This window comes from Trichinella spiralis (assembly GCF_000181795.1).
Source record: "Trichinella spiralis strain ISS 195 chromosome Unknown Scfld9, whole genome shotgun sequence".
Classification (NCBI taxonomy): Eukaryota; Metazoa; Nematoda; class Enoplea; order Trichinellida; family Trichinellidae; genus Trichinella; species Trichinella spiralis.
Genome location: NW_003526948.1, coordinates 3,461,946 through 3,488,463, shown reverse-complemented (window position 1 = coordinate 3,488,463; position 26,518 = coordinate 3,461,946). Strand labels below are relative to the sequence as shown.

General features: G+C 33.7%; 2 protein-coding genes across 2 annotated transcripts in view; one reads left to right on the top strand and one right to left on the bottom strand.

Moving 5' to 3' along the window:
- Positions 1 to 221: 221 nt before the first annotated feature.
- On the bottom strand, positions 222 to 756 carry Tsp_05464a (putative neuromodulin; the record flags this gene model as incomplete). Its single annotated transcript, XM_003371763.1, has 1 exon — positions 222 to 756. A coding segment is annotated over exon 1 (535 nt), but the record flags the coding sequence as incomplete, so codon positions are not given.
- Positions 757 to 5,254: 4,498 nt separating this feature from the next.
- Positions 5,255 to 26,518, top strand: part of Tsp_05465 (conserved hypothetical protein) — a gene marked incomplete at its 3' end in the record, with an annotated part of 32,835 nt that continues 11,571 nt past the window's right edge. Inside the window, exons 1-65 of the mRNA XM_003371762.1 lie at positions 5,255 to 5,367; positions 5,425 to 5,522; positions 5,583 to 5,677; positions 5,751 to 5,907; positions 6,018 to 6,151; positions 6,341 to 6,470; positions 6,587 to 6,687; positions 6,778 to 6,921; positions 7,385 to 7,480; positions 7,674 to 7,776; positions 7,859 to 7,980; positions 8,450 to 8,568; positions 8,657 to 8,825; positions 9,403 to 9,535; positions 9,600 to 9,958; positions 10,029 to 10,136; positions 10,430 to 10,503; positions 10,674 to 11,059; positions 11,130 to 11,208; positions 11,283 to 11,370; positions 11,432 to 11,541; positions 11,616 to 11,722; positions 11,955 to 12,130; positions 12,185 to 12,452; positions 12,529 to 12,807; positions 12,865 to 13,142; positions 13,357 to 13,554; positions 13,853 to 14,026; positions 14,097 to 14,177; positions 14,394 to 14,486; positions 14,572 to 14,722; positions 14,841 to 15,092; positions 15,295 to 15,361; positions 15,436 to 15,592; positions 15,772 to 15,934; positions 16,021 to 16,085; positions 16,150 to 16,224; positions 16,518 to 16,602; positions 17,632 to 17,867; positions 17,922 to 18,021; positions 18,315 to 18,439; positions 18,507 to 18,592; positions 18,852 to 18,939; positions 19,374 to 19,496; positions 19,845 to 19,997; positions 20,063 to 20,137; positions 20,316 to 20,489; positions 20,546 to 20,624; positions 20,755 to 20,865; positions 21,035 to 21,215; positions 21,843 to 21,995; positions 22,053 to 22,425; positions 22,507 to 22,623; positions 22,703 to 22,809; positions 23,316 to 23,502; positions 23,765 to 23,849; positions 24,137 to 24,232; positions 24,442 to 24,514; positions 24,608 to 24,749; positions 24,832 to 24,916; positions 25,005 to 25,178; positions 25,255 to 25,379; positions 25,627 to 25,770; positions 25,863 to 26,044; positions 26,311 to 26,461. Of these exons, the coding sequence (XP_003371810.1) occupies positions 5,255 to 5,367; positions 5,425 to 5,522; positions 5,583 to 5,677; positions 5,751 to 5,907; positions 6,018 to 6,151; positions 6,341 to 6,470; positions 6,587 to 6,687; positions 6,778 to 6,921; positions 7,385 to 7,480; positions 7,674 to 7,776; positions 7,859 to 7,980; positions 8,450 to 8,568; positions 8,657 to 8,825; positions 9,403 to 9,535; positions 9,600 to 9,958; positions 10,029 to 10,136; positions 10,430 to 10,503; positions 10,674 to 11,059; positions 11,130 to 11,208; positions 11,283 to 11,370; positions 11,432 to 11,541; positions 11,616 to 11,722; positions 11,955 to 12,130; positions 12,185 to 12,452; positions 12,529 to 12,807; positions 12,865 to 13,142; positions 13,357 to 13,554; positions 13,853 to 14,026; positions 14,097 to 14,177; positions 14,394 to 14,486; positions 14,572 to 14,722; positions 14,841 to 15,092; positions 15,295 to 15,361; positions 15,436 to 15,592; positions 15,772 to 15,934; positions 16,021 to 16,085; positions 16,150 to 16,224; positions 16,518 to 16,602; positions 17,632 to 17,867; positions 17,922 to 18,021; positions 18,315 to 18,439; positions 18,507 to 18,592; positions 18,852 to 18,939; positions 19,374 to 19,496; positions 19,845 to 19,997; positions 20,063 to 20,137; positions 20,316 to 20,489; positions 20,546 to 20,624; positions 20,755 to 20,865; positions 21,035 to 21,215; positions 21,843 to 21,995; positions 22,053 to 22,425; positions 22,507 to 22,623; positions 22,703 to 22,809; positions 23,316 to 23,502; positions 23,765 to 23,849; positions 24,137 to 24,232; positions 24,442 to 24,514; positions 24,608 to 24,749; positions 24,832 to 24,916; positions 25,005 to 25,178; positions 25,255 to 25,379; positions 25,627 to 25,770; positions 25,863 to 26,044; positions 26,311 to 26,461 (9,312 nt within the window). The remainder of the gene's footprint in view (positions 5,368 to 5,424; positions 5,523 to 5,582; positions 5,678 to 5,750; positions 5,908 to 6,017; positions 6,152 to 6,340; positions 6,471 to 6,586; positions 6,688 to 6,777; positions 6,922 to 7,384; positions 7,481 to 7,673; positions 7,777 to 7,858; positions 7,981 to 8,449; positions 8,569 to 8,656; positions 8,826 to 9,402; positions 9,536 to 9,599; positions 9,959 to 10,028; positions 10,137 to 10,429; positions 10,504 to 10,673; positions 11,060 to 11,129; positions 11,209 to 11,282; positions 11,371 to 11,431; positions 11,542 to 11,615; positions 11,723 to 11,954; positions 12,131 to 12,184; positions 12,453 to 12,528; positions 12,808 to 12,864; positions 13,143 to 13,356; positions 13,555 to 13,852; positions 14,027 to 14,096; positions 14,178 to 14,393; positions 14,487 to 14,571; positions 14,723 to 14,840; positions 15,093 to 15,294; positions 15,362 to 15,435; positions 15,593 to 15,771; positions 15,935 to 16,020; positions 16,086 to 16,149; positions 16,225 to 16,517; positions 16,603 to 17,631; positions 17,868 to 17,921; positions 18,022 to 18,314; positions 18,440 to 18,506; positions 18,593 to 18,851; positions 18,940 to 19,373; positions 19,497 to 19,844; positions 19,998 to 20,062; positions 20,138 to 20,315; positions 20,490 to 20,545; positions 20,625 to 20,754; positions 20,866 to 21,034; positions 21,216 to 21,842; positions 21,996 to 22,052; positions 22,426 to 22,506; positions 22,624 to 22,702; positions 22,810 to 23,315; positions 23,503 to 23,764; positions 23,850 to 24,136; positions 24,233 to 24,441; positions 24,515 to 24,607; positions 24,750 to 24,831; positions 24,917 to 25,004; positions 25,179 to 25,254; positions 25,380 to 25,626; positions 25,771 to 25,862; positions 26,045 to 26,310; positions 26,462 to 26,518) is intronic.

Sequence of the window (26,518 nt, the reverse complement as noted above, 5' to 3'; positions counted from 1 at the left end):
ATTCGAGATTTTGGAGATTTCCATTAGAGCCGTTGCCTCCTGAACTTTCAGTATTCTTGACGCCTCCATTAAAGCCATTGCCGCGGCTTTCTTTATCTTGTCCATATTTTCGGGCAACGCCGTGGCTTCCGCTAGTTTCAAGATTTTGGATGCTTCTAGTCGAGCCGTTGCTTCGGTCTGCTTTAACATTTTTGAGGCATGCATTAAAGCCCTTGCCTCACCTGGTTTAGTGGTATCCATTTTTTCTAGCACCACAGCTGCACCTACATCATGCTCTTCTTCGTCCATTTCCATCTTTTTCGTAGTTCCAACTATTTCCTCTGGTTTCTTTCCTTTCATTCCTTCAAATGGCGTACCATAAATAATGTTGATCGTGTGAACCAAAACTTTTCCAGACGGATCACGATTTTTCCAAAAATCTGATGGCTTTCCTACTAGCATTCCAACAGGCACTACAGCAAAATGTATCGACAGATGGTCTTGCTTGATGTCCCATTTGGGTGTGCTGAGTTTGCGAAATTTTATTCTCATATATATCGCTCTATTTGACTGAATTACTCCAAATGATGGCTTCATGTACAACTGCTCCATTCGGGTACTACGAATTTTGAAGCATACTGCATGGTTCGTCGGATTCATCACTCGAAACTTGATCTCTTGGTCTTCTTTCGTTGACGGATAGATGGTAAGTTCCTTCAACGGCACAGAAATTCGGGCCAGGACCAAGTTTTCATTCACAGGACTCTTTCGGAACATGGCTTGCAGAACAGAGAAAACAACGTTCCAGAGACACGAAAAAAGGGAAAATGAATTTAGCTCTTGGTCGCGCTCCTTTTATAGGCGTTTTTGGCCAACCTTTTAAAGTAAAATTGTTTAAATTTAAACAAAAGCTTTTCTTTGCCAGAACTTTAAATTAAAGCACAAAAAGTGTAAATTAAAGCACAAAAAGTGTAAATTAAAACACAAAAAGTGTAAATTAAAGCACGAAAGGTGTAAATTAAAACACAAAAAATCTAAATTCATACAAAATGACTCTAAATTAAAACTATTAAATTCAATTTGATTTGACTGAATTTTGTACTAAATTTTCTCTAACTGCTTACTGTAATTATGGTAATTAACCATAAATGGAAAAGTATTTCACATTTATTTGAAAATGGGTGAAGTTTTTGCAATAAAATAATAATAAAGATGTTTTCCAATTTCAGTCATTGAATTTAGTTAGAGTTGAAGGTTTGTAATTTTTACATATGCAATTAAAGCTAAATTTATGTTGTGTTTGAATAATAAACGTTGTAGTTTATTCGATTAAAATTGATCATATAACAAAGTGAACAGAACATAAAAAAGTACAAAGAAGTAGAACAATGTGTAGCAGAAAATTAACTTTGTACCTCTCAAACATATAATCTAGATGAAGAAATAATGATTGAATTCTTTTTTCAAATATGGTTTATAACTTTAAATTTTTGAAGCAACTTTCATTTTTTGGTAACAATTTCAATAATTGAGCAATGAATGAGAAAAAATTTTCAAGGCAACAAATGAAACACTTGTAAAGGGAAAATTTGATTTCGCTCATATGAAACAAACAAAAGTAAGACGAAGAAGTAAGTAAGCTTTTTTTTGTGGCTGTTCATTCAACTGTTGCCGAAGTAAAAGCTTTAGAATGGTTGATCAAAAGAGTTGTCAATTCAAAACTGAAATTGAGAAACATGCTTTGAAAATTACCAATAGCAAGCAATCCAATTGGGGAAGTATTTTTCCCTGAAGAAGTCGCAGAGCAACTGTTCCACTGAATTGGAAATTCACCTTGTGGGATAATTGAATTTGAAAGCCGTCTGAAAATCAAAAATGAATAATTTTTTAAATCTAGTCTGTTTTCAAAATTGAAAACTAAACGACAACAGACAAAGAAGAAAGTTTCGAAGCTTATAGCAGCAGCTTAGCTTTCAGGAGTTGATTATTTTCACAAGCTTTGTAACAGAAACGGTCATTTTTATCAGTCAAAAAATCAGTCACTTTTCCCACCATCTTTCAATATGCAGCTTCTCGAAAGTAAAATCGAAACATGTAATTTAACAATTTCTTTTTAGCAAAGTGAAATATAAGTTGTACAACGTTCTAGTTTTTTGTTTTTGTCTTTACGTTGAAGAATAATATGAACATTTTGAACATTGAAAATGGGATTTTTCATTTGAATACATATTCAATAATAAAAATTTGAGGTGTTCATTGTTGTATAAGTGAGATATAATGACAATTGTTGTTCGATGAAAATTTTCAGTTTTTCGTTTGTAAAAAACAAGAAATATTGTCAATTAATAATAATAAAATGACAATTATTTAATGATAAACAATAAGAATGGGCAAGTTTTTGATGAAAATTTCATTTCCAATTTTGAAAAATGAAGTATGATTAAAAAAACCTACTGTTGTTACGAGTTACGAGAAACAAAAGTTATTATTTTGTCATATTAAATTCAGTAATATTGTCTGTCATTAATACTAGAGAAGACGGATGAAAATTGAAAACGGACCAATAATGATCAACAGCAAAAGTTATGCCGCAGATTGAGGCGCGGTCGGGTTGCGTTGACCGTTCGGCGCCAAAATTGAGTTTTTATGTAGCCCATTTGAAGTAGTAAAAAATTTTCAATTAATGTTTTTCTCAACAAGTAAATAAATCAAAAATTAATTTCAACAAAAAATTTGAATATAAATGAATTCCAATTAAGTTATGTCGAATTGAAATTTGCGACTTCCATTCCTCTTAAAGATCAGATACGATAGCGTAACTGGAAGATGTGACGTCAGAGGTGTTAGCAAGCGTAATTTGTGTTGTTGCGCAGTCTGGGCTGTGGTGTTATCTGCTGTGGAAATGCGCGCGCGTTCGGCTTTTCACTGTTCTGTTGTTTGCCGTCGATGTTGGTCGTCTGTCTGTATTCAAAGCTAAGTAGAACGACATGAAATTTATTTTTAGATTATTCAATATTGGGAAACTGTCAATTACGAAAGACGAGATTGCAGAATTGAGTTGATTGATCGATCCATAGACAAACACACAGCGCGCGTACGAATTCAGTTTGGCGTTTGAGGTCGAATTGCCGCAGTTGTTTAAAATAAACTTTACCTGCCTGAAGTTTACTTTGGTAAGTTTTCCCGCGTTTATTATCTTCACGATTAATGCATCACTTCAAATCAACAGTAAACAGAATAAATCGGTCAAACTAACGTAACGCATTATCTGTAAATTAGGCGGTTTAATTAACCGAGAGTTATTGTACAAGTAATGTTAAATTGAAAATGTTTGCAGTGGAATGTTCGTGTCTTTTTCATCAACATCATAAATTAATCTTACAAGCGTATTAGAACTTCAAAAAATGTAAGACGTTCATGTAAAATTACGAAGCGAGTATTGGCAAAGTACAAAGCGTATTACGTACGTAAATAGAAAAGAACAGAGCCCAGCAGAATTCAACTCACAGTTTTAACTTTCACTTTTTCTCCTGTACAATATAATATAATTTTTTTTTGTAATTCACTATTTAGCAACAACAGTAGAAACTCTTCAAACACAGATGCTTCGATAAGATTTTTTCTATTGCTCTTCTCGAATAATATTAACGACTCGAAATCAGTTTTTCTGTAATATTGCTTTTGAATTCAAAATGATCATTTTCGCTTTTCAAAATTTTCACTTTCATCAACGCGTAATTTCTCCAAGGTTGCGTCATCACTAGCGGGTTTGCGTAAATAACATAAAATGTGTATTTCAAATGGCAAGTTTTCTTCCAACCAAGTGTTAAATAAATGGTCTTTCAGATTTCTTGATTAACGATTAGTGTTGCAAATTTTTAAGTTGTTTTAGCTTTTAAAACGAAAGCGCTTTTATCATGAGACAATATCTTTTTTTTTCAAATTTTACATTCTAAATCACTAACTTATTCAACTTAATTCTGATATATAAAAGAAGGCGAATTTGTTTTTTTTTATCAGATTTTTTTTATCCCACAAATATACCTTTCATACGATAATTAAGTATAATTAGGTAAGATTGTAGTAATACTGTAATTATTTAAATGCAACGAAATTCTGAGTAATTTTTCTGATATAGCTGCAGAAGTGACTTAGCAGTATTTATGTTCAGCAAACTGATTATTTTTCTTTGATTCATGTGGTTTGTTCCACCTAGGACAAAGTTTATGTCGTTATCGCCTTTTCTTAGTTTGGCTATTGGATGTTCATGTCGTACTCTGATTAGTTGTTTTTGTCGGGACTGCTAAGCGTAAGAGAATGGCTGTTAACGACCAATGAGAACTAGGCGTCCAATGAGATAGATAATGCTGTCAACGATCAATAAGAACGCACCGAAAATTCTCCTTTGTGGACAATCCTTAGTCCCAGTCGAAATATATCTTACTGCTAAAGGAAAAAAGACAAAGCAGCGGCATTAGACAAAAATAATTAAAAAATATATTGGTCAGATGTGCTGTGGGTTTTGTAACTGAATGTTTAAATGTAAAGTGGTCTTAAAGGGTTCTTTTGAGTTTTTAATTGACTTTTTATTTATAAAAATATTTCGTAGTATTTCTTGATAGTCTGTTTAAGGAAGTCAATATTTTAAATGATTGTATGTTTTTATTACAAAGAACAATCCATTTTTTAGATCGCGGTGTTAACGGCTGTTGGTAATGCGTGGTCGATTTGCAGTTTGACAACCAACTTGACTACATGCTTTATGGAAGAGTTATAATTTGAATTGTGACTCCAACACGAAGATAATCCGTTATTATTGAACAACCGTCAATTTCTTTTTTTATTCTGCTTTCTTTTACGCTTTGATATATTCTTAACAGGCATATCAGGAAAATTGCACCATGCCAAAGAATTAGTTTTTTTGCTATTGAAGCACTGTTAAGTGAAAAGCAATATATCTCATGCTGAAATAGGAATAATAGATAATACAGTAGTCTCATTTTATGCTATTTATTATATTTTTTAAATATTTTATTCACTATTCTCCTCTGTGATTTTTCCAAGCACATTGACTGCCGTTTAAGTAAGTGTAGTAACAAATTTAAATTGTAGTTTCTATGAGCAGTCATTCCCACTGAAATTGTTACCAACTTTTTTTAAATTTGTAACAGAACATTTTTTTAATCGAGCTGCGCTTCGCACTTTCTATTTCCGCGAACACACTGATGATCGTATTATTGTTTGATTGTTTAGACATTTTATTATTTTGTTGCAGATGCCGCCACGTTGTGATGTTTGGTGGGATGTGATGTTTCCGATGTTAAATCTATCTCGCAGAAGCATAAATGCGGCTTATTTGGGTGCACTGTCAAGGGTCATAAATGCTAAGTATGTGAAGTGAAATGGAATTTTGTAAAATATTTACTTTGGTTAGTTTATTTGCAGTATCGAAGAATTTATGAAACAGGATGAAGAATACAGTTCATTTTACAATTCATTTATGATCTTGGCACTTGAGCATCTTAGTTCTAATTTGGACAAGGGTAAAATTAATAAAATGAAAAAATGTGCAGTATAATTAATTTTGATGTATTGTATTTTAGTATCAGTTGCTGATCACAGTGAAGTCAAGATAGCTTGCAAAAATGGACTGAAATATTTGTTTTTGAAAGAACGAGCAGTCAACTCTGTCGAATTGGTATAATAATAATAATTATTACCATATCATGCTACGTTATAATGTATTTATAAATATGTTGTGATGACTTCAGAAGTACATGATTGCCGTGCTGAAAAGCTGCTTGACTGGAGAAAGCGGTTTAGAGAGAACTGATATTTATTATTTGATTGCGAGCATTAAAAAGGCTAAAACTCCGTTGTACTTCAGTCCACCAGACCGTTTAGCAGTCGGAGAGACGATGATCGGTGGTAGAAATTTGCATTTTCTCTATACTTTAATTTGAAACAGAATCATTAATTATTGCCGTTGCTTCGTTAGCATGAAGGAAAATTTAATTTTACTATATTTTGTTGTTTAGTTGTATCCGGATCCCTCATCCATCAAATATGGGTCAGTCATCGTGATGATCGAATTGACTCAGATGCGGCAGTCTGTATAAATGCCAAAAGTGCCGAAGAATTGATTTCTCGTTTTGCTTATAAATCTTTTGTGGTAAGTTTTCTTCAAGCACAGTTAACGTATTTTGCAGTGCCGTAATAAATAAATTATATTTTTTTTGAATTATTTTAGATTTTTAATTAATAAATAACCATGCATATATATATATATATATTTATTTATGTAGTTAGCAGGTAATTCTTTTATCTGTACTGGTATTGTATTTTTTTTCTTTGTTTTCAGAAAAATTTCACAAGTGAAAATATACTTCTTGCGGAAGAATTGCATTGTTCAGAATTGTTATTGAAGCATTTTATGAACTTCAAGGTCATACGCCAAATGCGCACTGCTTGTCAAGAGGCTGTGAAAAGGAGTAAAACGAATTTGATCCACAGACAAGATTGTGACCAAATAATTAATAGGCAAGTTGATTATTGATGTGTTGATTAATTTTCTCATTAGCATAACATTATTTTTCTTTAAGTCGAGAAATATTTTTGGACTGTACTAGTATGATTGGAGCTGTGTCAGATTTACCAATTTGGGGAAGTGTCAGTGGTGATGATGGTCGTAGTAGCACTTTTTCAAAGGTATTAATGAACGTGTAATTTTATTATTTTTTCCAAAAAAAATATCGGTGTAATGTAACTGTTGTTTTTTCTTTTCTTTTTTTAATTCAGTTACTTGAAATGAGCAACATTTGTATGTTGTCAATTGGTTGTTTGGGCATTGCTGTTGCGATCAACTGTGAAAAAGAATCCTCCACTGATCCTGGCCGTATGGAAAAAGCGATTATTGTAGCTAATGAAGGTTTTTTAAAATTGGTACTGCTATGGATGCAAAATAATTTTGACGTCATTATTGAAAACATATTTTTTTAAGTTTTCAATACACGAAAATTTTATGCGGAAAGTGAAGCAGTACGATTGGTATTCCGCTGAAAGGAAAAAGGCATATTTTTTCTGACTTGCATGTTTTCTTGTTTTTTTTTAAATTTTATGTTTTTTTGCAGACTGTCTTAAATTTTGTTTCCAATAGAATTTTGTTGATAGTGAAGATTGTCAGTGAAATGCTTCGTTATTCAAAAGGGTGAAAATTAGCATACAATTAATTATTCTAATCTGTGATATTGATGGCAGTGAAATTTGCTAATTTTAGAATTATGAAATTGAGCTCATGGCCGTTGCTTCTGGAAATATTTTGTGAAACAATGACTTCGTTTAATTTTTCGGTAAAAGTGCAGAAATAGTGAATTTGTTAAATCATCAAGAGACGTTTGCTTTTCAGAGACCTGAATTTACTGCTGATGACGATGGAACTGGTGGCGAATCGATACATCTGTTCAGTTTGGTGTTGCAGATAATTCGAACCTTCCTCTTAACAGTAAGTTTATTCAAATTTATGAGGTGTGTACCATGATGTGAAACTTGATACACTTTGTAAACGTTGATAATTGAAAGGCAATTTTAGCCATGTTGCAATGTTCAGATATTTGTATATTGCAGCAGATATTTGTTGTGCGCATTTGAAGAAATAAATGCAATTTTTAACTTATGGAAAAAAATTTTTTTTTCAGATATTTGCTGCAAATGAATACAAATTGCAAGCAAACAGAGAATTTGAAACAGTTGCAAGCAGAGAAAATGTGACGAAAGAAGAAGATGACGATATTTCAGAAGGTACAGTATAACACACAGTGGTTGACTTGTTATCTGGGCGGATGTTTTTTTTTTCTTGATTTATCTTCGTTTCTTTTGTTAGATACGGACCCAGCGATTGGACGATGGTTGTCTGCGATATTTGAAGAAGTTCCAGCCATGATCGATGACGAGCTAGAGAAATGCAGATTGAAATTGGAATCTCAGCAGTGTATTGTAGCCGATGTAAGTTGTGGAAAATTTTGAATGAAACATGAAATGAATTTGTAAATTGTGTGGCGGTTTTTTTTCTTCAGATGATCACTGCGTTTGGTAAAGTTATGCGACTGCTAGAAATAACGCCCCGGAAGCAATTTATTGCTGGACGATATTTATTTGTTCCTACTGAAAGCGATGCCGTAACGTTGGCCGACATTGTTTCCGATTTGAGTTTATTGAAAAACAGTAAAGAATTTCGAATATTTTTTCGAAATTTTACGTTTTCATAAAAGTTTTCTTTTTTTTATAATTGTGTTAGGTGAATCCTACAAAGTCGAAGCTGCAGTTCTGTCAGTTGTGCAAAATTTGCTTTCTGAAAGCGTGATTGATCGCAGTTTCATTGTATGGGATATTTTTTTTTGGGGGGGGGGTTTATTGCTTTGTCCCATTTGCATTATTCCTATTTGTTGCATTGATATTCTATTGGTCTTTTTAGCTTGCTTTTATGAATCGGTTTGGTATTAATTTTGAATCATCTGGCCATTTGACCTGGCCACTTCAGTTGAATTCGATGAAAGTGAATCTGTTGGCTTATGTTGTCCTTTGCCGATTTATGTAAGTTTCAGTTTTAGTTATGTGTAGTATGATTTATGTTGTTTTGGGATAACAATTTCTTATTTTTTTTATCGAAATTTATTTGCAGGTGCACAGATCCTTTCACAAACGAGCGAATTGCTCGTCCGATCTGGAATAGGGTTATGAAAACGCTGGAATTGAATTATAAGTGTGACGATAGTCAGGTTGATGAGCCATTCGATGCGAACATAATGCGTATGTTTTTGAGATTTTCTATTCTTCGATTTATCTGTAGGGTTGGTTTTTTATAATGTACATGGTTAGTTGTATTCGTTATTCTGATTTTTACAATTTTTAGTTTGTGTGAAAAATGAACTGTGCAAGTGAAAAATTATAAGGGAGAATTAATTGAACATTATCTGGCAGTATTTTTTTTTGTTGATAAAGTATTAATAATGGCAAAGGGAGAATTTTGTTTGCCATTTTTTGATCTGCTTGTTGGAAAAATTTTTTTTCAGATATGAGTATAGAACATATGCAATTTTTGCTGCTTCTTTTTTACAACGAGCCAGCTGAAAGTCGAAGAGAATTGACACTTCTTTTATTGCGCACTTTGGAAAATTTGCTTCTTTGGTATGCATGTTAATTTTTTTTTTCTTAATGCTTGAACTGAAATTTATTTGTATTCTTTTTGCACAGTGACAAATCGTGTGCTGTCGCGTTAGCAGTTTTGAGCCGTTTGTTGCAGATTGTAGACTACATTTTGCGTTTTGATGAAAATCCGCCAGTCGAATATTTGAAAATGGTACTTGAATTGTTGTGCTGTTTATTTTTTACTTTGAATTAGATTAAATGATGTTAAATCTGATTCAGGTATATGAAAATTTGTTCTCGGTTCCAGACAAATCAGAGAATGGTGAATTATTGCCACCTGCAACGCCCATTTCTGTTCCAGAAGTGGTCCATTGCATGAAGCAATCAGAAACAACGCTGGGATATATTTATGGTTTGAAACAAATAACGGGCAATCTAAATTTGGTTACGAATGTATTGATGGTGAATTTTTTTAGGAGAAGGAAGCTGCTTTTTCTATAATTTGTACCACGATGAACCGGGCAATGAGTACCGTCTGCGCAGAATCATGTTCCTTGGTGATGATGCGATATTGTCCAGAAATCTGCAGCTGGCACTTGCCCATAAGCAGAGCAAATTTTTGTCCTCCTTCTGGCTCAGTAATGACGGAAGCGCACCTTTTGCGGCCTACTGTTGCTATTACATTCGACGAATTTTGTTATATTTGACACCATCACCAGAAGTAATGGAAATATGCAACGTCGACAGGCCACTTCACGAACATCAGAGTTCTTGTTTATTGTTGCTGGCCAGTCGTCGCTATCATTTAACATCTAATGTGTCTGTTGGTTTTGAGGTTGGGGATTGTTTTGTAGGGGGGAATCTTATTTATTTATTTATTTATTTGGTTTACTGCATGTTTGCAGACTACCGACGACAGTGATGCTGCTGATAAGCAACCAGCAGAATATTTGAAGAGATTCGACTTCAGAGCACATTTTTCTTGTTTCATGCGCTGTTTTGACAGAAGAAAGGTTAGTTGGCTCTAGCTGTTGAAAGCGAATAATTTTTTATTAAAAAATGTTCATTTATTCATTTCTGCTTTCAGAATACTGTTGACGAGATTGAATTCGAAGATTCGTATTTGATGGAGAATTACCAATACGGCAATTGTGCTGTTGTTGTCGATTTAATGCTGATCGAACTGCGCTGTTTTTTGAGAGATTTATTAGAATATAACGATGAGCCAGCTTTTGTAATTTTGAAAAAAGAAAAATCAGTTCTTTGCAATAACTTACAATTTTTTTTTGTTAAAAATATTTTTCAGAATTTTCATTTGGATTTTGCAGAAACGATGAACATGGTATGCTTGCTGGTGAGGCACTCTGTAGAAATTATAAGGTATGCATCTTTCTGTCGTAAAAATTACTTGGACGTCGAAACTGCGTTTTTTATTTTAATTATTATTTATATTATATATATATATATATATCGATTGGTAATAATTTTGTTTTCAGACGTTGGAATAAATAAAAGCTGCGGCATATATTTAAATTTTATTCTTTTTATAGATATTTGATATTCTGTGTGGACGTTCCTTTGCAATTACGGGAACAGTCGTTTTCTCAGTGGCACAAACATTGCAAGCAGCTGCTGAATATTGTTGGAGATTACGGCCCTGATGTTCGACTTGTGCACAAAGGGGTTGTTGGAGCGTTATCCGCTTCTTTGCGAAAGGCGCTGCGCGTGTTCAAATGGGACGAGTACGGTTCAGGTTCCGGCGATTTTTTCCATCACAATTATGAAGTAGATTGGATAGTTTTGTTTCTTATTTTCTCATGTACAGAATTTTCTGTTATTTGTATGTTTTTTTCTCAGGAAATTTCACATTTTTTCGAAGTCGATGAATCAGCATACATCAGTGTTGTTTTCAGTCAGCATCTTGAAAATATTGCCGGTAAGGGAGAGAGAGAGAGAGCGAGAGAGACTTGGTTTATATAGTGTAAAAATACATGTATACATTTAAGGAGCAAGTATTTGGGATCTTTTGAATAGTTGGAAGCATGTCCTTTTTTCTGCATCCGCAGTTCTGCACGATTACTTGAAGTATGTGTATATTGTTTTCTTCAATATTTCCTTAGCTATCTTTTTTGTTTGTCATCACTGTGTGTTTCTTTAAGCCGTTGTTCCCCCGAATTATCCGTATCAACAGAAATATGGGAAAATTTGCGACGTTATTTTGTTCTTGACACCGTTCTTGCATTTTGGGTACGTTTTTCAATTATTGATCTTAATTTTTTTTTTCTTGATAATTTCATTTTTGTTTAAGCCGACCAAAAATGCTTGTGTGGAAAGCAATTTTCATTTGGTTGAGATGAATCGCGTGAGTGCTTTTTATGAAAAATTTTTCGATTTTCTACACCATTCGGTGACCACTTGGTGAGTTATTGTTTTATTGATTTGTAGTTGGTATTTCAAAGTAATGGGATGTATTGGGGGGATGAATTTTCCAGGGTGAAACCGTGTTCGATTTCGGAATTCATTTTTGCAAATCTGTTGTCATATTTGAAAGATGAAGAACTCGGCGAAAAGTTTTTCCAAAACCGTTCAGTGGTTGAACGTATGTGTGCACTCGTCTGCTCTTTTCAAAGAATTATATTATTATAATGATAATTTTTTTTACATTGTAGTAATAATGCCGTTGACCAATTTGAAAAGTTCTGCAATAATCAACCCCATTTACGTGATCAAATATTTGTCGGTTTTGTTAAAAATAGGTGCGTTAGAGGAGGGTTGTTGTTTGTTATATTGGCAATTTTTTAAATTATTATTTTGTTGTAATTTGTTTTCAGCCATTAGCAGTTTAAACAGAGAATCTTTACGGCAAGAAATGTCTAGTAGTAATACAATTTTGAAAACGAAAAAAACCATATCTGCATTGTTGAACAACGCTACTATTTTGTCTGATGCGATGAAGATTGTTTTCCAATACGCCTCCGATTTTATTGAAATAGAAGATCAGACAAAAGTAAGACAGACACATGTTGTTATTGTTGGGCTTTTATGCAGTGTGTCATTTTAGCAACTCTCACACTGCGAGAGTGCTTTTCTCGTGGGAGTGGACTTTGTGAACAGTCTCACGTTGTGCTTGATTTTGTTGAAAGAAGCTGAAGTTGTCGAAGTTGGCGAGTTGGCACGATATTTTGTACACTTGTTTCTTAGCATCGATGGAGTCGATGAAGTTTTTTTTAATTTGCCCAATTCTTCGATTGATTCACTAGAACAGCCTCTGAATTCGGCTGCTGTCAAGTGGTACTGCCATTTGTTGCGCTTAGCGAAATTGAATCCAGGTATTTTGCTGTTTTTTAATAAATATAAAATCATGGAAGAAATTCCATACCAAATAAACACTATTTTATATTATAGGGAAAGCAGACTTGCTTATATTTGAACATTTTTGTGCTTGGGTAGAGAAATTTCTGCAAATGGATTCGTTGAGGAGCGTTGTTGAAAACAAATATTGGAAACGGGATCAAATGGAATTAATGGATTTGATGTTATTTTTGACATGCTATTTTTCATTTCTCATTGGTCCTGAAGACGCATTTTTGATTAGAAAAGATACCTCTGCTAATGGGCAACTATGTATATCTTCTGCTGATGATTCAGATTCAGTTACGAACGTACAAGAAACGAACTATGAAAGTAAGTTGTATTCATAAACTGAATAAGTTATGCACATACATACATATATTTATGCAGCTGAAACAGCTAAATACGTTCTTAATTTTTTAGAGAGCAAGGTTGTTGCTATTGACTGTTTTGCAGCAACACGCACAGGATGTTGCTCATTTATAGTTACAGGCCGTCATATGTGTCATCAGAAGAAATATTATTGTTACGATTGCAGTGTGAATGGAAAATGGGCAACAGTTTGTTCTGCATGTGCAGTAAAATGCCACAACAATCATGATGTTGTCTATGTCGGAAATGAAGAAATGTTTTGCCAGTGTACTGACACTTTGAAAGAGCTTTGTGCAGTAAGTATTTTTTTTTCTTATTTTACTATTGTAATTGGTAGTTTGTTTTATTTTTATTAAGTTTTGGTAAATGGTGTACTTTAAGTTTTTTACTTGGATTTATATTATACATACATACATGCATATTTCTATTTTTATATCATTCCATTTTGACGTATTTTTTTGATTAAGTTTTGAATGAACTAATGAGAAGAACATTTTTGTACTATTTTAGACAAGTTTAAATTGGAGATATTATTATTCTAAATATCTTCACGAAATGGATGCAATCAGCAATGTGCATACAATATCGGATGCCAATAATATACATGAATTGAAGGACGAAAACAAATCCAATACAATCTTGTTTGATGGGGACTGTGCATTTTGCTTTGGCGAACTCACAACAGAAAAGGAATTTCTGAAAGATAAGGTATATATAAAACCAACGAACAAGGTAACGAGGAAATGATGATTCATTGCTACTTTCAGAATGCCCACTTTGCTACCATTCACAAATCTATGATACGATTGTTTCATTTGTTGCGACGGGCTATTATTGTTACAAAAGAAGCTATAACGCCTGTTGGGCATATGGAGCGACTGAGTGAATCTTTCTCTCAGTTTATGCAAGGAAGAATACAGTCTTTTGAAACGACACGTTTAATTACTGTAATTTGTATTTACATTATTATTATCATCATTGTATGTTGATTGTGATATTTTTTTAGATGCGATTGGCACAATTACCCGCTTGGAGAAAAAAATTCGTGTCGGATGATGATCATTTATTATTATGTAGAAATTGTAGTGAAAGTGCCTCTGAACGACATAAATACTTTTATAAGTTTTGTATTTTGAATAGTCGCAAATCTTTAATTGCAGTCTCTTCGTATAAGAAATGTGTATGTGTATATAAGAAATTAGCATCACCACGAGCGAAAGCATAAATATATCGTTATGTATATTTTGTAGATTACTATATTTCCGGTGAAGTTCCCTTTATCACGCGCAGCTTCGAAATATAAGTTGGAGGATTTGAAAATCGATGTTGAGGTAAATGGATAAAATATAGAAGATGAAAATTGTGAAGTTTGATGCGTTTTAAATGATTTTGTGCTTTCAGAAAGAGCTAGAAATATCATTGACTTTCAAACCGACCTTCATCCAGGGCATTAATGGGAACGCTGCGATTTTTTTAGTTGGAGGCGCATATGTATGAAAGAAGAGAAATAAATTAAATTTATGCATAATGATATTTATTCATTTAAGGATGTCTTTATTATTGCACTGAACTACGAAGGTCTGCTTGACAGTAAGAAAATGTTGAAATTAAATATGGGCAACGAGGAAACCGTCAGACGTGTAAGCAAAAAAATATCAGTTGCTTTTATGATTTTTTGTTGTTCTACGAATTTTTCCTTTTCCAAATGTTCTTTTCGATTTTTAGGCATTTTGGATGCCCAATTCAGCTTCTGAAGTGGTCCTAGTTACAACTCAGAGAGTTTCTGTTTATTATTTATGGTACTCTTACGAGTTGCCAGTGTATTGTTATCGGCTGTACTCGGGAGCGGTGGCTGATGCAACCGTAGCATATTACGGTATTTGCGGTTTTTATTGTTGAAATGACATTATGCAAATAAAACACCATGCAGAAACATGGCGATGTTTTATTTGCATTCACGTGTATGTAGTTCTTTAATCTTGGCTTTTCTGTAGAAGAAAACTGTCAGTCAGAAAAATGTCTAACACGATTTATAATTATCATGTCCAGTGACGGATGTTTATACATGGAGAAGATGGGACAAAGTCAGACAATTCCGAAGCAAGATAGGTTGAAGTATTTGCGAGATCCGTTAAAATTTGCTCATCCTGATTGGCAAGATATGGTCGTTGAAAAATTGGAAAACCGTGGACTTTCCGTTCACTATTCTCATTGTTTATCTACACTGTTTTTCGGCTACTCAAACGGTATGAAGTGCACTGTTGTAACATTTTATTATTTTTTATTGCAGCATTGAGATGTAAACTGTGTGAACATTACTTAAAATTGATGAGTTTCAAGAGGTGGAATTAATTTAATTTTCATTTTATTTTTTTGAAAGTTGACAAGTGAAAATTTTGAACGCAACTGTTTTTCTTTGTGTGTTTAATAAATGTTTTACTTTTGTAGGCAAAAATTATTATTGCAATTTTTCGATGGGATCGTTGCGAAATATCCGTACCGTCGAACTTTCTGAGTATGTTTGTGACGATGTTCAGTTTTCAAAAAAAATTCTTTTTATACATTTTCTTATAATTTGACTGTTTGAAGTACCGGAAAGCAGTCAGTGAGCATTAAGTCTTGGGAAGATGTGGACAATTTACCCGGTTTCATATGTGCGAGACCTGTCGAGTTTGGACCAATTCTTCTCAAATTTGATGGGCCTCAGATTTTAGTCGATCTGCAGTGCTTCTTTTCATCGCCACGAGTGAGAGAAGAAGCAGAACATTTTTTTCCCCAACATTTGCATTATTTTGCGCACTTCATCATTTAGGTTGTGGACTTGAAAAGTTGTCTCGTTTGGGAACAACATACGCAGCCGGTGAATAATTTGGTTGTAAAGTAATCGTATTTCTTTGTTCATGGAATGTGCTTTAACTTTTTAAGTGTGCGGTTATTGCAACACTCTCTGCAACTTGTTCCTTGACTTTGTGGAACGTGGACGACAATTACAGAAACTGTTGGAGCGAAATTCCATTGACAAGTAGCGCACTGTACAGTACTCAGTTTAATCAGCTCGAAGAATGTGCACCGAGCATTTTAAGTTGCCGTATGATATTTTGATTATTAATTATTATTATTATTATTCTAACAAATTTCTGTTGTTGCATTTTCATCTTCATATATTTTTATTAGGCAAGAGCTTGTATCCTGCTCCGGTAGATATATTCGAACGAAGTTCGTTGTTGGATAATGTGAAGGTTTGTACAGTTTGTTGAAAATTGTGAACACAGTTTTTTGCTTTACTTTTTTTATTTGATTCAGTTATTCAGCGAAGACGTGCTGGATATTGCTACTGGCGGCTGGTTGATTAATAAGCAGCCATTGCATTTCGTTAAAGTAAGGCTGTACCTATTTTACATGTTTATTTTATTTTATTTTATTTTATTATTATAGAAAACGGGTGCTGCGACGCTGCACATTTGTAACACTGACAAAAGCATGGAGATTTCTGGTGTTAAAGTTTACATTGATTGTTCCCAGAAAGAAAGTGTGCCTTCTTTTTTGGCAGTAGCCAACCAGTTGAAATATGTATTTATCGGCTATTTTTCAATTTATTGCATTTGCTGAGAAAAAGATGGAGAAAAAAAAGTTGGTGCTTTTGTAAATTGATATATGTTTGTGTTATTCAGGTTAACAGCGATGTTTCACGCTGGTATGATTTCCCTTTGACCTATGAAGAATCCATAAATTGTTGTTCAAAAATTACACTCTGGGGTGGGTATAAATTGCGATGCTGAAATTGTGCTTGTTTCCATGTTGTGTACAGTTATTTTTTAATAATATTTTTTTTGTGTTTTAGTCGGTGAATGTAGCGGTGACATTATGATGGTCCATTCGATTCACTTATACGGTAGAAGCAAAAGATTGCAGCTCTCAGCACTGTGTGACAATTTGACGGATTCGAGACAATTTTCAACTTTCGGCAAAGATGATTCGGCAATGCTGGAACTTTTCAACGGATTGCATTGCAAGCAGCAGTGCACGATGGCTTGTGTTGGCTTGCAAAAAGCGGAGCTTCTTATGGGAGCGGTTTGCAATTTTCTTCGACTTTATCACATGAACGATGGCATGCAGGAGAGAAAGAAATTTTTTTTCGTATATCACTTTTTTTGAATTAATTAGTCTTCTTCTTCACTTGTCTATGAATGCAGTCTCTGATCTTCTTTTTTTTGTTCTTTTAGAAAAATCTGAATTTGAATTTGGATAAATTCCATCAACTTCTGACATTCAATTCTACTTTATTCTTGAAGAATCAAGCGAAATGTTTCATCGATCATTTTCTGTCCATGCCAGTTGAAGCTTATAATTTTACCAAAGCAAGCGAATTTATAATTTTAAAATTTTTATTCATTGTCGTTGTTATTTGCTTATATAATACTCTACTAATGTATTAATTATTTAATTTCGTTTTAATTTTTAATGTTGTATCTTTTGTCAATTTGAGGACATGAATAGAGTGAGAATATACAAGCAGATGCTTAAAGAAATGGAATTTCTCTTACCTGACCCGGAAATTTTGGACATGATTGTGAAAAGACTACGGAAAATGGTTGAGAGACGGCCGATGAATTTTTTGCGCCTTGTGTTTAGTATGCTTTTGCTTATATTGTTGTATACATTTATTTTGCTAAAAAGAAAATGTCGAGTTAATTTTTTTTGATATAGTTTTCTTTTATAATATGTAAAAGAATGTATTTAATGAATACTGATACTGCTAATAATTTATTACAATTTACATTTGAGGAAACAATGGCGATTCGCAGCTTCTCGATGGGCTAATGGTATTATTTTGGAAAGCGGTTGTCGGCAGAAAGCATTTTGCCGATACAGCGCCTATCGGTTCCGTTGTTTTTCATAATATGAAATCATTTGTTGGTTGCATAGTTGACATTTTATTTTCGTCTATGCATTTGGCTTCTTTTGCTCAGTTGAAGAAGTTCTGTGCAATTCTCAGTGATATGTTGATTGGAGATCGTACAGTAAGTGCGCCGTATGTAAAAAAAATAGTATAAAACACCGTTTTAATTTTACAGGAAAGACACCTGTCATACATGTGCAGTCAAGCTATACAGCGTAATGTCTTACAAGCAGTAGGCTATTTTTGTCACAAGCAGTTTTATTGTGAAAAAGGAGGTAAAGTTATTTTTCAAACAGTGCCAACTTTGGCTTATTAATAAAATTGTTTTATCAAACTTTATAGGTTTACAGTTATGTTTTTTGTTCTGCTTCCTTTTTTTTGTTTTGTTTAATGTGAAGTTCAGTGTGAAGCATTTTTGGTTCTCATGTAAATAAGTGAAATCATATTTGTTTTTTGAATGACCGTTTATAAAAAAAAATAATTAGCAATATCTGATGTTGTTGTTGTATGCATGGTGCTTGTTAAAAATAATTTCTTTTAAACATAATCCAATGTGAAGAGGTTTCAGATTCACAGGATGGTCAAGAGCATGGTTCTGAACTTTTCACTGTAGATGTGATCAACTTGAAGGAAGATGATATTGTGAACTACAACTTTTCCACCCTCAGTAATTATTTGCAGAAAATGAAAAGAGTAAAAAGTTTTTTATATGATTATTTCAAAATTAATATTATTGCTGTATTGTACTGTTTTTTTACAGCATGCATCAAATCATGATTCGCATAGTGTACTGTTTCCTGAAGAACAGCAGGGTAAAAACGTGAACAATGGCTGTATTTACGAACTGTGAACTCTGAGCATGAAAAACGCATTTTAGGATCTTCAACGAATTTCCGATTGATGGTTGACACGAGCAATTTCACATCGCTCGGAGAGCACAGTAAACTGCATTTTCAATTATGCTTAGCCTTTGGTTGAATAATCGATTTTTATTCTTTTATGTTTAGCGGACAAAGGTCTTCTTATTTTTTCTAGCGACAAGTAATATTTGGCTAGATTTTTATTGAAGTTTCAATATTGTTTATTTTTGTTTTATATTTTTCAGCTATCAGTTTAATATTTTGTTGATGTTGCATTATTTGACACCGTATTTTGGTGAATGTAGCGGCGTCGAAAACGTACCTTTTCTGCAGGTTGGTTGTTAGCAAAGTTTATTTGTGTTATTATTATTGTTCGTTCTGGTATTCGGTGTGCAAGTGAAAGTGATGATAACTTTAAACGAGCATTAATTTGCTTTTTTCCCTGCAGACCTTGTTGGCGTTGATTTCTGCTGTTGATGTCAGTAATCTGAAGTATGCGAAACCGTTCCTGAGTTTGGTTCGGAGGTGGATATCGTTCATAAATTTCAAGAATTCGGTATCACGTTTTGTCTGTTCGGTTTTGACTTATTGGGTTGATATTTTTTCGAATAATTTTAATATGTTTTGCAGTTTTGCCAGCGCACGCCTGAAGCTGAGGCCAATCTAATAAAACTGCGATTTATAAACATCTTGCTGAATAGAGTACATTTCTTTTTCTGAAATTTTTTCATTTTTTCAGTAAAAATGCATTCAATAATTACTTGTAGATGAACGACAGAATATCCGGCGCTATATTTTCGTTTTTGATGGACGAGGGCATATTGTCGTTTTGTTACGATGTTTTGGAGAATATGCACCCTAAGCTTGCCAATTTGGTGATTAATGATGATGTAAGATTGAGCAATTTGTTCTTTATTATTATTGTTTAAGGGCAGATTTTAGAAAAGCAGCATTTTTTTAATATGTGAATTTGATTTTGTGAGAAATTTAGTTTACCATTATTGCTGATTGTATCTTTTTTTCTTTGTCAAAGGGTAGCAGTTGTTGCAGTAGTAAGAATTTCAAGAAAAGCAAAATATAGAACTTTAAAAACTTGCATCCTAAATAATCAAATTTCTAATGCATGTTGTTCCTTATACAAGCATGAATATCGTTGCTGATGTGCAGAAAATCAATGTGTGTGTGTGTGTGTGTGTGTGTGTGTGTGTGTGTGTGTGAAATTTAATTTTTTTTTCTAGCTCGATGATGAAAAGGATGTTGTAGTTGGCCACCATTTTGCGGATGATTTGTGGCCATTCTTTCTTCACGACTATGTCGAGAAGAACGATTCGAATTTGTTTGTACTATTTGATCAGCTTGCTGTTGAAATAGCTTTGCGATTACCATATCAGGTCAAATTACTCTTGGTTCTACTTATATAAATATGATGTGTTATAAAATTGGTTTTACTTTACAGTTGAAACGTCTTGTTGTGACACCAGAAGTGAAAGAAAGGCTGTTTTCATCGAATTGGATACATTTGTTGATTAAGGTATGTATACTTTGGTTATTGCTAAATCATTTGTATTTTTATTGGGTTTCATGTTTCGTTTCAGTATGCCAGATGTACGAAGGCCAGCAATTTGTGCATACAAGTGCGAAAAGTAAAGTTCATTTTCAAATTTAGTTATGACTCATTATAATTATATTAGCAAAATTTATAATTTTAGTTGTTGATTTATATTTGTGGTAGTGCAGAGTTGTGCCGATGGCATACGGATAGATGTATTTTTGACGATATGTTGAATAATGTGTTACGTCACTCAAGGCATATATTTTCTGAAAGCACATGTGTTAGTCCATCACAGTTGAATACTGTCTACCATTTGCAAATGTGCTCAATGGTAAATAATGTTGTCGTTGTTTGAAGCGTGAAATTTTATTTTATCCTTTTGTTTAGATGTGGCGATTGAAAATTTGCTTGCGGATCGCTACTGGGCGACCACTCAGTTTTCAAAAATTTTTGCTTGCTAACTGCGGTAAGTAAAAGATTGCTTTTTATATAGACAAACAACAATTTAGCAGCAACAGATTGCAGAATTAATTCAATTATTTACTACTTATCTCTGTGTGAGTGTGTGTGTGTACTTTGTATTTGACATGTTTCAGAAATATTAAACGAACTACTTTTTGCGGTCGCTGTTAGAATTCACAGAAATATTACAAAATGCGTTTTGTCGTTACTGTCAGTGGCGTTCGACGCTGGAAGTAATAATACAGGTAATATATGTTTTAATCTTCATTGTGTTTTGGTAATGAATTTTTCAGATATTTGTTTAGTGCTGCTGGTTGATAAATTTGTATGACTTTAATTTTAAAGAATATTTATTTCACTTGTGGTAATGATTATGCTGTAATTATAAATAGTGTATTTAACTTTTAGTATCAGGCAGTTTTGCCTTTTCACCTGAAATGGCAAGAACTTTGGCCACTGCTGTTTTTACGAACAGTGGCTTTTCGGCACTTGAACAGTTTTTATCGACTCTTGTATTGCACACAAATGAGGGGCCGCAGAATATAGAGCCAATGCAGTTTTTCCAAAATCTGATGAAGTATGATGATGAAATGATGTGTGATATAAAGCAATAAAGGATTTACTTTTACAAATTATTTTGCGGTGGGTATATTTTGTTTTTAGGTTCGCACCGGCTCATTTAGCCAGAGACTTTGTACTGTACATTTGGAGGAAAATGGTACCGCGTTTTGCAGAATACGGATGTCGATTAGTGCACTTAATTCCACTACTTTCTGAAACACTTGTATTTTTCACCGATTCAGAAGTATGCGCAGAAGCATAACATTCTTTTTTGTACTTGTCTTGTGTTTTTTATCAGGGAAATTTGTTTTTGCCTAGGTGAAAATATTTATGAACGACATCGTCGATTATTTTACTCAGGAACGACAAGCCATACTGACCGATCCAATTTTTGCACTTTACTCGTATATTTGAAAGAATTTTGTTATTATTATTATTATTATAAGAGTTTTTTTAGAAAAATTGGGAAAAAGATACCTATTGATGGTTTCTCTTTTGACAAACGACCGTGCTTCGCCTGTCATCGGCATTTGACTTCGTCTACCGTATGTTGAAGAATATTATATATAATAATAATAATAATAATAAATATGCCTTGTGTTTGTTTTTTGATTGATTAGGAATCAGAATTATCAACATTAGTAAAGTTCGCTTGGTACAGCTCTACGATGGAATTTTTGGAGTTGCGTTGTGCATACGAGATTGAAAGAATCGTTTTGACAATAACCCAGAAAATGCGGATAAAAATGATCAAAAATATGCGTGTTTATTATTCTAGCAGGGAATCTCTTTCATTTGTCGACATTGCAACTATGTAAGGATGAAATGATAGCAATACTGAAATTTTGTCTCTTTGACTTTTCGTTGCCAGGTCTTATTGGAGTTTAGCAATGAATTGTGAATTGGTGAAAGACCAACAGACAGTAGTGATTGACTTCACGGTCCCAATTACCGCACGATACTTGCTCATACACTATTGCGAGTTTTACGACATTAAGCCCAAGCCGCCACCGTTGCAAACTTTTTTCAATTGTGAAAACTGCATGAATTCCTACCCCGACTTGTGCACCGGCTGCACACACGTGGCTCTTGTTTGTGAAAACTGTGACGGAGTGAACATGAACGAAACGGCGTTTTTATGCAAATTCTGCGGTAAAAGCCCTCACGCCACACTGAACTACACGGTTCGAGCAAGAGAATCGGCCAGTCTGTCACCAGTGATGAATCGTTCAGATGTGCAGAGTGTACAAAAAAAATGAAAATTTTATTTTTTGGCATGAATTTTTTGTTTTACGTATCTTTTCATTTTTGCTTTTTCCACACAGGCCTCGCAGGAAGGTAATTTATTGCTCGCGAAAATCGAAAACGCGCTCACAGCAATGGAGAATGACTTGAAAGAGGTTGAACAGTTGTTGGAAGTTAGCGTTTTATCCGCAGAGCATGTAATTTGGAATTTTCTTTGTTTTTAATCCTTTTTTGCTGTCACCAGTTGTGAATGACATATGTGTCTCTTCCGTTCAGGATGTGTTTGAAGGGACCGAAACCCAGGCATCATCTGAGAACAATGCCAATCAAAATGTAATGAAAGCGTCTAGATATGAAGAATATTTGAACATGTATCAGAGTAGGTGTAAATCCATGCACCGGACGATAATTCTGAATTATGAAGTATGTATTTTTTTTTAATATTGTGGTGAATAATGACAACAGTGCCGTCTGTCTGTGTTACTTTTCTAGGAACTGAGATATTATTTGAATTCAATAATAATAATAATAATAATAATAATAATAATAATAATAATAATAATAATAATAATAATAATAATGACAAAGATGCTTTTTCTAAATGTATTTTTCATTTTGTTTTCTCAATAGACACTGATTTTGAAAAGAATGGCTGTATTTGAATTTGAACACGGCAAACTTGATGATAGCTCCCTAACTTCACAGTATTTGAAATGCAGGTAAACTATGTTTCAGTTATGCATTTGCTCTTTTTCAGTTTCTTTTTTTCTTGGCGGGGGGGGGTTAATGTTTTTTTTTGTTTTCACTTTTTTCAAACTGTTAGTACACTGTTGAAACTTGCTTCATTGTCAAGTTTATAAAGTGTATCATTATTATTTTCTCATTTTAGGAAAAGCTGCTATTGTTGCACGTTATGGTCCTGCAATGCTGTGTTGATTCTAATTGATAATTTGTTGCGTAAAGTCAATTTTGACATTTCACTGTTCACTTCAAATGTAGTAACAAATGCTTTTTATTTCTTTTCACACTTAAGTAAATATTATTGTTTTCCTGTGAAACAGGGCTTCCATGGCAAGGTAGTTACATTTGTATTGAACTGTACGCCGTTGCGATCAGATTTAGTCTGCCAGAGTATATTATACAACCTTTCCTGGAAGTATAACTTCATTGCTTTCGATATTTCTCAACGTTTGGCAGAAAGATTGTTTTATTTACTTGTGAATGGCACGGTATATATTATTATTATTATTATATTTTGTTGTTGTAAATATCAGATTTATATGTATGATTTGTTTAAAAAATATTCGTGAATTTGTACTTTAAATTTTTCTTGTTTAGAATGATTGTATTGGAGATTACCTTGACATTATGTATAATTGCGCCATTGCCGAGGGGCACAGTTCCGACGTGTGGTCCACAACCAGTATGTGCAAATAATGAACGTTCGCTGAGAAGCTTATTTCACAAGTTCTTTTTTCTAGTGGCGGACGTTTTCAAAGTGGCCCTCTGCCGTGAACAAACCCCCACGGCGCAGTCGATTTTGGGCGTCTGCTTGAAATTGTTCGCTTCCTGCAAATTTGTATTTTTCAATTCCGAAGAGAACCCAGGGTTGAATTACATGGATGCAGATTCTAGTAAATACAGTACAATACAATATGCAGAATATTTTGCAATATTGGAAGAAGGATGACTCACTTTTGTTTTTTTAAGGCGATCTGGCGAAGTTAAAGTGTGACTTGCGCCAAATATTTCAATCTGTTCTAAAAAAGCCGCCATACCAGGAGGTGCAGTCGGTCAATATTCAGGGTAAGTTATGATTTTTTTCCCCTTTTCAAACGAGAAATATTTCTTAGCATATAAAGAATTGTTTGCTCTTTGGTAGTAGCGGTGTGATGATGATGATGATGGTGATGATGGAATTTATTTATTTATTCTTTTTTTCTGTTAAGGTTTCATCGCCATTATGATAAAGTTGCTTACATATGAATATTCTCGGTTTATTAGAAAAATGACAGCGAAATATTTGCTTACGTTGATGAACGAGCCAGGCACGTTGCGGGTGCAGATTTTTGAGAATCTTCTGAATAGGTATTTTTTGCATGCTTGTTTGAAAAGCGGGTGAAAAATTGTGTTCTTGTTTTTTTGTTGATCAATTGGAAAAAGTGTTTGTTTATTTTTCAGAATGATTCCATTGTTGTCGAAGTGTGAAGATCGAATTGACGAGTTCTTTGGCTTGCTCTCAGAGCTTTTTAATGATCCAAGTTGGAGGTCGTTTTTTTTCCGGAAAGGCTTTTTTTCAACTTTTCTGCAAGTCACATCACGGGTAAGTATTATATTGCTGTTGTTGTTGTTGTTTATTTATCGTTATTACTTTTTCTTTAAAATATATTACTTATATTGTTAAGGAAATTGAACGTCTGCATAAACTTGATCGGTCACCTTTGTCACAGGTAGATTTGGACTGTGGATGCCTGTTATTAAATGTTCTAAGTAAGAATGCATTACTTGTTTGTTGTAGCAGAGATTTGTAAAAGATAAAAGAACACTGCAAATTTTCCATGTATTGTTCAATTTTTAGAAATCTTTGATAAAATGCGTTCATATGATGAGCTGAAGGATCATTTGAACCGCAGAGCGGGTGCGACGTTTTTATATGGCCATGCAGTGTTGCGATCAATGGTGGTTAAACGTAGCGGTTCCGTTAAGTACGCTCAAGTTCATTTTAAAGTGCTTATGGACTGCATGAAATCCGGTGAGTTTGGAATGCAGCGGACAGCAGACGTGTTAAATTGCGAAGCTTCTCATTTACATTTTTCTTTTTTTTCTAGGTGGTGCAGCATTGGTGCGATCCTATGCTGAAGCGGCGTTTGAATTGCTCCGAAGCGAATCAGCAGCTAGAAATTGGCAATATGTGTTGCACATTTGTGACAGTATACGTTCTGTGATATATCCGGTATAGAAGTTTGCTGTGTTTTTGCTTTTTTTTTTACTCAGCTACTGATTGTTTTTTTTGTGTTTGTGTAATATTGCAATAATGCAAAAGTGAGCAGAAATTTGAAAATTATTTTTGAATTATATTTATTATGTTTATGGTTTTCTTGCAGGTGCCAAAGTAATTGCCGCAAATTAATTAAAATATTTTATAGGAAGCAATGCGGGTAGAGCAATTTCAGATCCAAATTCTCCAAGATTCTTTTCAGGAGAATCATTTACGCAACAGCTTGCACAATCGTATTTACCTTTCAACTGACAATGACATGGGTCCCAGAATGAGAGATATCAAGAATAAAATATGCCGGGATTGCGAAATGATTCCATTTATCGAAGATGATAATACTTTGGAGGTTAGCCTGAATATATATATATATATATATATATGATGAATGTTAATTGCATTCACATTCGTAATTGATTTTTGTTTTTGCTTTCTCTGTAGTTGATTGTTTTGGGAAAGGTAATTGCTCTTTATCTGGATGTTGCTGAAGTGTACAAATACCTTTGGCTACCGGAAAGCGGTCCAAGTCCAATGATTATAACTTATCGTATTCGTGGTCTGAGCGATGGAGCTGGTGAAGAATATGTTTGGGAACTGCCCACTACAGGTACAGTAATGCAAATGTAAAATGTATCTTGGAACACGAAAGTTGTCGCTCTTGAATATATATATATATATATATATATATATATATATATATATATATGTATGTATAAATGCACACAGTGATATTTCTTCATTTTAGAAGAAACCGACCTCTCCAATGTAGCCTTAATACACCAAATTCGAGGTGAAGCGGCTCTGGTGAAATGGTGAGATTGTTGACGCACAAACAATTTATTTATATAAGCGGTTAAAAAATTGTTCATTGTTTTGTTTGTATTTTCAGTTTGGATGCGGTTGATGTGTTTGAGAAGCATGGCGTTTGTTCCGTAATTGTTGATCTGTTGAGAATTGCTTCTATGGTGAGAGAAAACCGTCTTGCTTTACTGTCACCAGAGATAAATACTATACCAGTGATTATGAAAAAAGTCTTGCTGGTGTGTAATTGTTGTTTTTTTATTCTCTTGTTTCTTGGTGTGCAGAGAAGCCCCATT